General features: G+C 44.8%; 1 protein-coding gene across 1 annotated transcript in view; it reads right to left on the bottom strand.

Moving 5' to 3' along the window:
• Positions 1-4,929: 4,929 nt before the first annotated feature.
• Positions 4,930-10,677, bottom strand: part of ABHD2 (abhydrolase domain containing 2) — an 83,134-nt gene continuing 77,386 nt past the window's right edge. The window contains exons 9-11 of the mRNA XM_003788664.3: positions 9,250-9,319; positions 7,771-7,855; positions 4,930-5,453 (exon numbers count right to left, since the gene is read on the bottom strand). Coding sequence (XP_003788712.1) covers positions 5,257-5,453; positions 7,771-7,855; positions 9,250-9,319 — 352 coding nt within the window. The 3' untranslated portion in view covers positions 4,930-5,256. The remainder of the gene's footprint in view (positions 5,454-7,770; positions 7,856-9,249; positions 9,320-10,677) is intronic.

The following is a 10,677-nucleotide window of genomic DNA, read 5'->3' as shown; positions in this document are numbered from 1 at the left end:
TCCCCCCTCCCCTGGGGTCACTAAGGCAGCTGCAGTGGCAGAAGTCAAAAGCTCAGGTACAGTGAAGGTCTTCCTGAGGCAGTGGGAGAGACCCAGATCATCTGGAACTGGTGTGGAGAGGTGGCAGGATTCTACATGGACTTGTGCTTTAGGAAACTAAAGAGGCCAAAATAAAAACCAAACAAAACCTAACTTCTATACCCAGAAACTCTGTCCACCCACACGAACAGCCTAGGAGAGAACTGGTTGGCGCTGGGACCAAGGGGGTCAGCAATTCATCCCGGTGACTGCTGGCTGTTAACGTGGGTGGTCTGGAAGATGCCCGTAGAGACAAAGGATATTTCTACAGATGCTGTAAGTGGACTGTCCCCAATTTATGGCAATAGTGGATTTCTTGGCTAATGGGGACCAGAAGCAGGAAAAGGTAAGTTATAGATTTCATTACTAATTGACAGGAGTCTAGTTAAAGGCTGAAAACTTGATGGAACTCAGAATGTTAGGCTTAATCCACCAGTTAGACATTAACTTCGGCTTACTTATTAGGAGACACATGAACGCTTTACCTATACATGCTAGAAATAACAGTTCAGAAAACATGGGGGATTGACTCTTCCAAAGGGGGCAGCTGTCTACTTTCTAGGAGTCTGAGAATGGCTAGTGAGTTTGATTCGGTGGCTTGCTTCCAAAGGCCACTACAGGATGCCTGGGCTGCAGTATTTGGAGGCAGCAGCGGCAGAGATGTGGGCAAGAGGAAGCAGCCTGGGTCTTAAGATGGCATTCTAGTTCTCTCTGCCAGCAGAGGCCAGTTCTTCCCTTAGCTTCAAATACAATTTGGCAAAAGCAATTCTAGTCTATGAAGAGGGGTACTTCCCCCTGCTTAGGTAACAGGTAGAAGATAATCTTTCACTCAACTGCTTGGCCTCTAAATGCCAGAGTCAGGCTACTTTTCATGGTTTTTTGAAGCATCCAAGCAATCCAAAGTGGCTTTGAACAACACAGTAAGGCCAAGGACAGAGAGGGGGCAGAGATGAGATGTTCTGGCCAGTTCTGGATCACTTGTATTGCTGAGGGGTGGGGACATACTGTGACAAGGACCCTACCTCCCATGGAGGAAATTCTCTGGTTTTGCTGTGGCTTTGCTTCATGCTTCCACAGCGGAAGAATTTGAATCTAATGTCACAAAACAGTTGTAATACCAGGGGATTTTCTAGAGGCAAGTTAAGGCTTTCTGGGCAAAGAAAACAATTCCAGATGTGACAGAATGCTGCAGTGAAATGCTTCTTAATAACCCTCCTATCCTGCCTAAAGGACAAAGACCTCTGAGTTCCTTCAGCCCAATGTGATGTTTCAGCAATCTTTACTTTAGCTCTAAGTCAGAATCAATGCCGTCAGAAAAGAAAAGCCCCTCACATCCCAGACATCTGCTTGCGTGGCAAACACAAACAAGAACACATGTATTGTTTCTGGAGCTGGCAAAACAGATCTCAAGTCACAGTTACAAAGAGAGCTTTCATTCAGATGCCAGGCAAATAAGCTCAGCTACCCAGAAAGTTCAGCCTTAATGAAGACTGTAATTTTAGAATGAAAGGCTGAGCAGGAAGAATTTCTGCCCTGGGAATTCTCAATGCCTGAGTCACATTGGGGGATGGAGATATTCTCCTCATAGTAGCAGTCAGCACCTGCCACAGTCACAAGACCACCCTCAGAACGGCTTAGATATTGTGATGACAATGGAGATAAGCCAGTCAGAGACTCAGGGCTTTGGACAAGATCAAAATTCTCCACCAGGACAGGCTTAATGCAGAAGCTCCCTCCCTCCAAGTCCCACAAGATGACATTGGGCCTTGACATAGCTGTTTCCATCTGCAAGGATGTGAGAGCCAAGTTCAGGCAAATGTTCAGCAAATGATGTATAAATAAATGATGCAGTCTTAGAGATGGCCTAAGATAAGGGAACAGGCTCAGAGGGGTCAAGTGACTTGCCCATGATCCAGCGTAAATTAGAGACAAGACAAGAACCTAGGTCTCTTGGACTTTGGTTCTATAACATCACATCAAAAAAGAAACGCTCCCCTTTCAGGTATATTTCCACTCGCATGGTAGCTCATAAGCCTCCCTGCAAATACATAAAATGCCTCAGAGAGGTTAAAAGAACATTGTTAACAACAAACAACTTTCTGCCTTCATTCTGCTCTGCAATCACTGGTGCAAACTCGCAGCAAGAAAGAAAAGTTTTCTTCAAGTGTGTTAAACTCCTTTCTAACAAAAATGAGTCAGAGATTTGACACTGTTTTTCAAGTTAGATAATTCTAATTTGTCTGAGATCAGTTATTCTCCAAACTGTTTAGGAGGCAGGGTATATAATAGGAGAAATATGGATCCTTTCCTCCTTTGGTTTTATTCCTGCAACAGAATTGTCTAGATCAATACAATTTATATCCTTAATTTGATTTTAAAATATAATGTTCAAATAACCTAAAAATTCAGCTCTGTTTTAGCCCAAATAGGACCTTAACAGCAAGAAGAGCTTTCACATTATCACCAGAAATGAATGACTTTGGGAAGAAAGACAAGCCTGGAGGCGGGAAAAAGATGACTTATAAATAAAATGCTGCTCCCTCATTTACTAGGCCAGTTTGCCTCTCTGTAAGTGCAGCTGCCTCTGTGCTTTCAGGGACAGACAAGAATTTTCCTATATTAACAGTCACAGTCCCATTCTCATTTCAATGCCTGAGGGCCTAGAGCTGGCACAAAGGGCTTCAGTTGATTTCATGTGAGCCAAAAGGGAATGTAATTGACATTCAGAGTCACAAGCTAAAAAGATTTCAGCTGGGACAGGGCCCCACAGCCCTGGCGGGTGAATTCAGTTGTGTGACAAGAAAGGCTATGCCCCACCAGCCATGCTTCTCTTCTGTGAGGGCCACTAGGACTGCCACGCAGACCACACTCCAAGGATTCCTTCCTTCTTGTTGATGTGACAACAGCACTGTCTTTTCAACTCAATGGAGCTGGTACCTGGGCTGGCACCTGGGCTGGCCACTACTTTGTCAGAATAGGTTAAGAGATGTGGCCTCAGGCAAATGAAAGGAGCCTCTTATTCCTGGGATGGTGATTCAGTCCTATTCACCTATTGCTTGATTTACCTATTTTCACAAATAAATCTTAAGAATTAAAGGTAGTAGGAAATACGACTATGAATTTTCTAGATTACAACTGCGGTTGGGTAGAGGGAAAAGTAACAGAGGGACTAGATTCCAAATTGAGGGGTAAAGTGCCAAATTGTGCAAAAAGACAGCAAAAAGGAAATGCGTTAGAGAAATAACAACTTGGGGGAAAAGTCATAATAATAGAATTTGGAGATTGTGTGAAATACCAAAGCAGAGTTGAGAGCTCAGAAATCTCAATCTTCTGAAATAATGGCTGTTTTTGATTTTAATAGGATGATTTGTTGATTGTCAGAAAACTTTAGGTTACAGATGTTACTGTCATGGTCACTTGGGCTGATGTCCAACCTACACCCACCTGTGGCCATGAGGTTTGGCTTCAGGTAGGTGTTCAGGTGACTCCCTTTACCCCTTAAACATTCCCACAGACCCACTATTTATATTCCAGTCTGTCCTGGACAGAAAGGAGATGAAGCAAGGAAAATATCTTTTTAAAGTATCCGGCAATTTCACTCATAGTTTGTTTAGTTCCAGATAGCAACTGCTGATTTTTCCGAGTGCAGGGTTTTTTAGATATTCAAGTACCACAAGATTGGAGAGAAGGAGTACTTGAAACCTAGAGTGACATTTTTCATTTGAGAAGGTACACTTTGCAAAGATTTATCCTACAGACCACACGTATAGGCTATTAAAAATCTGGTTCCAAAATAACACCTTCTTCAGTTGGAAATACCTTTCTCCAAATTCATATCCAACTTTTGAATTGTTTGGTATCAAAAGCCAGAGTAAAAGAGACCTTGGTTAAAAAACTAAAATTATAATTGAGTGCTTAAAAAAAATCCAAACCTCTTTATATGAATAAAAAGGGGGGGGGGGAGGGCAAATGATGATATCTACATGCTTAGAGTGGGAGAATAGTTCCCAGGCTCCTCTGGAGGGATGTTCTCTCAAACCTCAGTAAACTGAGTTTGTCATTGAACTTTAGAACTGGTAGCGATCTCAGCAATCTTCTCCCTGGTCCAAATCCCCTTTTTTATTGATGAAGAAACTAAAGTTCAAAGGGACCTTGTCCAGGGTGAAGCAGAGCAGGGCACAGCCCAGATGCTCACTACCACCCAGACCCTTCTAAGACAGTGGTTCTCAACCTTCCTAATGCTGTGGCCCTTTAATACAGTTCCTGTGGGTCACAACCTACAGGTTGAGAACCGCTGTGAATCTACGCCATCACACCGTGGTCACTCTAGAGTAGCTACGGGGCAGGCCTTGCTGCTCTGGAGGCCCCTGGAAGCTAAGAGACACCTTTGCCTATGAGTTTCAATAAAAGGAGCTATGAAGATTTAAAGGTGCCGTTGAATGTTTCCCAAATTTACCAGGTGATGAGAATCCCCTGGGGCACTTGTGAAAAACTGAAATCCCCAGACCCCTTCCCAGACCCACTGAATCAGTCTCCCCAAGGGGAGGGACCTGGGAGGCTGAATTTTTAACAAGTGCCCCATATAACTCTCATCGGCAGCAAAGCACAGGGAAACTGATTTAGAAGACAATGAGGGAGAAAACTTGGCTTGTGACTTCCTTTGCCATTTAAGAGGCCAACTCCAGCCTGGGAGGCCCAGCTCCTCAGGTGCTCACGCTGAACGGTGTCTTCAGCATTGGTCCAGAATGGTGAGCTCTTCTCAAGGTCTATGTAAGGACACATACAACCACTATAAAATGACATACATCCTCACTATTCTTAGGGAAAAGCCTTTTGATTGGCAAAGCAAAATTGCTGTTCAGACACATTTTTTTAATAGGGAAACTAGATGTAATTGGCATAAAAGCAATCAGATGCTGAAACTGGACAGGAAGGTGAGAACTGTGTCACTTGTCACCATGGCTAACAATGCAATGGAAAAAACCAGTAACTAAGCACAAAAATAGCCTGGAGCTCCCAGGGAGAGTTGCCTACTCCGAGACAGGTGTGCATGGTGGGTGTCCCCCGCTGATGGTGTGAGGTCAGATCCAGGTCACTGAGGGAGATGGGAGACCTGAAACAGGGGATGAGGGGACGCAGGTTCCAGAGGAGGGCTGCTGGAGCCAGAGTCCGGAGGCCTCACTCCAGGTCGGCCTCCACCTGCTCCGTGTCAGAGCACTGCAACTTGTTATGCTCCCACTGGCAAATGGCGTTGGCATACTCCACCACTAGCTTATCCATCCACGTCAGGGGCTCAGGGAACAGCACAGCACCCTCAAAGAAGCCCAGGTGGCCCCCATGTAGAGGCAGCACAAACATGACGTTTTCCCGTTTCTCTGCAGGGAAAAGGCAGCTGAGTGAGTTACTAAATTCTAGTTAGCTCCAGGATAGAAAATGTGAAAATGAGCAGGCCAGGGTGGCCTGGTCTTTCCCCACAGGGAAAAAGTCACCTAAGTGGGCATCCAACTTCTACTCACTCTGCCTTGATCACCAAAGTGGGACAGACCTTTGGTGCAGCAGGCAAGACAGTGGGATTTAGCAGGTCTTGGAAGAGCAGCTTGGCTTTGGAGCAGAAAGGGCACCAGCTTACAAAACCCTGAGAACTCTAAGGGGTTCTCAAACTTGGCTGCATATTAGAACCAGGTAGGGAGTCTTTAAAATGCCCTTAACCAAGACGACACCCAGAAACTTAAATTAGAACCTCTTGGTGCAGGGGTAGGGGGGTGGGAGCAGTGAGAGAGGGGAATCTAGGCACTAGTGCTACCAAAGCTCTCCAGGCAAGTCACTGTGCTTCCCAACTTTCTCTGTGCCTCAGAATCACCTGGGACATCTTGTTAAAATGCAGATTCTGACTAAGCTGGAAGGAGGATTTTCTGCATTTCTCAAAAGCTCCAGGTGATGCTGATTCTAGTGGTGTCGGCCAGGCTCTGGGTAGGGTTTCATAGCATTAATAGTGTTATTTACCAGGAATGAGGAGAATTCAACAGAGTTAAAGATCTTTTGTTACAATCATTTATCTTCAAGATTAAGACTGAACTTAAAGCTGCAAGTTGTGTTGAAAGATGCCCAAGCTCTCCATGCTACCAGGTAAATGGCCAACCTAAAAATTAGTAAACTGGAGCTTGATTTTATGAATCCATGTTTACATTACTGCCCAATGGCCAGTACTGAAGAGGTGTGTAAAATGGGCAGCCAGGTACAAGAGGAACATTTGTCTTCTCAAGGTAGTGACAAGAGCCCTTTTTTTTTTTTTTTTTTTTTTTTTTGAGACAGAGCCTCAAGCTGTCCCCCTGGGTAGAGTGCTGTGGCATTACAGCTCACAGCAACCTCCAACTCCTGGGCTCAAGCGAGTCTCCTGCCTCCGCCTCCCAAGTAGCTGGGACTACAGGCGCCCGCCACAACGCCCGGCTATTTTTTTTGGTTGCAGCCGTCATTGTTGTTTGGCGGGTCCGGGCTGGGGATTCGAACCTGCCACCTTAGGTGTACGTGGCTGGCGCCTTAGCCGGTTGAGCTATAGGTGCCGAGCCGACAAGAGCCCTTTATTGGCTCTCCGGGTCTGCTTTCTTGCCTGACCTTTGTTGTTGCTTTTTGGTAGCTATCTGATAAATTTTGCAGTGACATTAGCACTAGGAATGTTCTGTTAGAGGTAGAAGGAAACAAATGCTGTTGCTTTCTCTCCTGCTGCACACATAGCTCAGCAGGCTGCTATGGTGCAGGGAGCCCAGGGCTGGATGGGGATGCCTTTGATCACACAAACACATGCAGCCTTCCTCCTGAGCAGTAACAGCTCTGGCTGGGTGTCGGTCCTTTACCCACTATCCTATCTACTCTTCTAGCCTGGGAGTCCTGGGAAAACCAGAGGTTGCCTCGTCCTTCGGGCTAATATATGATGTTTGCGTGAGGAAGACTGTGGAGGGCAGTGGATTATTTCCTAGGGAATCTGAGACTCCAATAAAAGCAACTTAGGGAATTCCCAGTGTCTCCTCCTACTGTCCTCTGGCTAGTTCCTCCTTTAGCTTCTAACTAGCATGAAGTGAGACCATGCTGGCCTGAGGGATAACAATATTCCTATGAGCATGTTCTTTGCCATTTTAGCTGCTTTTATTTTTATCCTTAAAGCAGGTGAAGAGGCCGTCACAAGAGGTAGCAGAACTGGCCTTATTATTTTGCTTTTTAGGTCAAAGGTGAAGTCTGAATAGCTTAGAGTCAAACTCTTTTTTTTTTTTTTTTTTTTTTTTTGCTGCTTTTGGCCGGGGCTGGGTTTGAACCTACCACCTCCAGCATATGGGGCCGGCACCCTACTCCTTTGAGCCACAGACGCCGCCCTAGAGTCAAACTCTTAAACTTAATGAAATCATAACTCTGAGACAATTTCATAGACTACCAGGTGACTTCCCCAAAGCCCTCTTGGCTGTGGATATACACAATGGTCCCATCTCCTGTACCAGGAGGGAACACATGAGGGCTCTGCCCAGGTCCCATCACAGTTGCAGGATCATCAGGATAGGTAGAATAAGAACACTGCCATGAGATGTCCTTCCTCCAAAGAGACTATTCCCCAGGAGATGACAGCATGATAGCACAGTGACACGGACAGGATTTACTGTGGCAATTTGCTAAGTGGTTGAGGGAGCAGCAGGAAGAAACACTTACCTGAAAGAGATTTGGGGATAGTTAGAAGACTTTCATGCACCAAAGGGTCATCAGCTGCATTAACCAGCATGAGAGGCACATAAATCTGCACAAGAAAATAAAGCAGAGTTAAATTATCCATTCCCATTTTCAGACCCCATTATTCAAGGCTCAAGTTCACTACCGGGAACATCTTTGAGGCACAGGGAAGAAGAGAACAAAGCTCAGCTTGGTGAACAGGTGGAGTAAGGATGCCTTGTATTCACTGGCAGCACGATGACTTACATCTGCCACTGTGATTATCACCTCGGCAGCAGGCGTGTGCTGGAGCAAAGCTTTCTGATGATCATCACAGTGTTTCAGATTAGCTATGCTTTTCACCAAAAAGGCTTTACAAAGCGTTATATACATATTCATTCAGTTGATATTGCAGGGAGGAAAAGTGAAGTGCACTCCATGCCAGACAAAAGAGATTTTCTAGTAGAATCTGAAGGTTGAAAACAGGAGGAAGCTGGTGAATACTGGGGAACTCTTGGCAGGGCTGTGCTCAATATCCACTTTAGAAAAACAGTCAACGGTCTCCTTTTTCATTTTAGTGGAGATAGTGCTATTGGGGAGACTCAGAAGTTACTGAACACCGTATTGAGGTAGTGAATGGTTGGTTGTTCTCTCCTGGAGGTCTCTAGACAGCTCAATGTTTCTACATTGGCTTAAATGAAGAAACCAAAAGCCTGGGTGATGATGCTAAACTAGGAGGAATGGCTGAGGTGACAGCAGAACTGCAATTCACAATTATGTGTTTCATCTGGGGGAATGGAATGCCAAGCCAACAGGTGGACATTGACAGAGACAAATGGGTAAAAGAGTAATTGTGCAAAGACAGAAATGAGAAAAACTGGCTTGGTGGTAGTTTAGGTAAAAAATATATGGGGATTTTGGTTAGCTATGAACTTAATACACATGTAGTTCATTGTAGCTGTTAAAAACTGCATTAATAAAACACTAGTCTACCTTAGCAACAGACTTATTCCTCATTACTTTGATATACAAATACATCTATTTTATTCTGTGCTTGCCAGATGACAGCAGGAACTTTCCAGTTCAGTTTTTTAGCCTAACATAATACACACTGGCCAAAAAAATGGGTCCGAGTAGGCCACAAAAGGGGTAAGAAATCTAGATGGATCTCCCATGAAGAGCCATGGCAAAAAACAGGCAGCATTATACTGTCAAAGGAAGACTAAGAAAACAACTGGGTTTTGGAGCAAGTTTAAGGACTTTCATACAGATATGCCAGCAGACTGGTTTGAGGCGCACCTCGGGGATTAATGTATGGTGGTCACACAGGGACAGAGTTTGATTCAATAACAAATTCAAGCTAAAGACTAGAACAGTTTGAGGCAGCTCTGACTGAGCATCCACCAGGCAAATTCAGGAGGACTGTACCATGTGTGAGGCTCAATGGAGTGACGCTAATCCCAGCTAGTGCTGGTCACTCACCCTGTGCAGGTATCTCATGCAGCTTTCTTCCTCATAATATTCCTTCAGGGAGTTATAGCCATGAAACTTCCTGGAGCACACACACATACAAGGAAAAGGACGAAACAACATTTGTCATAAGATCAGAATGCTGAGCCCATTATTGCTCCGGCTCCCTACCCTAACTTGTTGCATTGGTAGAAAAACAAAGGCAGCAGGGCTGCAGTCAGGCCTAAATGCTGCACTGATTTTTCTTACTCCTTCAATTCCTGCTCTAACTTGTTACATCAGAACCTATCAGTAGAATATACCTAGGCAGCCGGGTTAGGGGTTAAGAGCACTGGATTTAGCATCTGGATTCAAATCCTAGCTCAACCGTTTATTACCTGTGTGACTTTAGTTAAATGGTTCAACTTTTCTGAGCCTCGGCTTTTCCTGTGCAAAGCAGATCTGAGGACAGGATCTTCCTCAATGGTGCTGTGAGGGTTATGACATCAAAGTGCTTGCTAGCATGGCAACTGACCCAGAGTAACTGCCCTGTAGTAACTTATCTATAGTAATTACTAGTGGATGTTATATCCTTTGAGGCACCATAAAAGAAGATGGCACTACAGACACAGAGAAACTGAAATTCAAAGGCATTTACTAGAACTTTCTTTTTGACAGAGTTCTTCCACGTGGAGTAACAAGAGGACCACCATGAATTGGAATGAAATACATATTAGATAATAGAAATGAGATGGGTTCAAAGTTGCCAATTCTGTCCAGCCAGGGAGCAGTGATCAGAGATAAAGTGGCAAATAACAACACCTTCTGTGCTCCAGCAAGAAAGTCCTACAGCTGTGCTTTGCTCTGGGCCCCAGGAGGCCTGGCGAGGTTCATCCTGGAATTCTGCCACCAGGAGGCCTGAGTTAGTCCAGGCCAGAGAGACTCTGGAAACCTCATTTCTTTCTGGTTTCTAAATAGTAAGTAGATCTTTTCATTCTGACTGGGGTCTTTAAAGTGTCTTGCCCCCCTCAGAGCTGTGGATCTCTTGTACTACCAGCCTCCTTAGATATCTCTGCCTGGGAAGGACCTGGAAAGCTGTGGCCAGACTACTGGGGCCCTCTTGATTACGGAGATCATCTCTAGCCTGTCTGTCCTTATGAAATCAGTCCCTCTGTGGGCTCAGCAGGCAAGGAAAACATTCCCTTCCTCTGGTAATGGATCTATGACAAGGCTGCCAAACGGGTTGCAATAAATAAAACTGCTACCATATCCACTACTACTTGAGAACTCTAGGGAGCGTTGAGGAACATTCTCTTTCAGGTTTAAACAAATTTAGAAGATGAATGGGAAATTTAAATTAAACTTGTTTTCTCATTAGACACCACAATAAAATCACACACCCCATGGTAAGGGTGGGTAAGATACACTCTCATCTTCTGAACATAGCAGCTATTTCCTAGT

The sequence above is a fragment of the Otolemur garnettii genome, unplaced genomic scaffold (genome assembly GCF_000181295.1).
Source record: "Otolemur garnettii isolate 467f Iridium unplaced genomic scaffold, OtoGar3 scaffold00029, whole genome shotgun sequence".
Classification (NCBI taxonomy): Eukaryota; Metazoa; Chordata; class Mammalia; order Primates; family Galagidae; genus Otolemur; species Otolemur garnettii.
The sequence above is the reverse complement of the archived record's forward strand: the minus strand, read 5'-3'. Positions and strand labels throughout refer to the sequence as shown.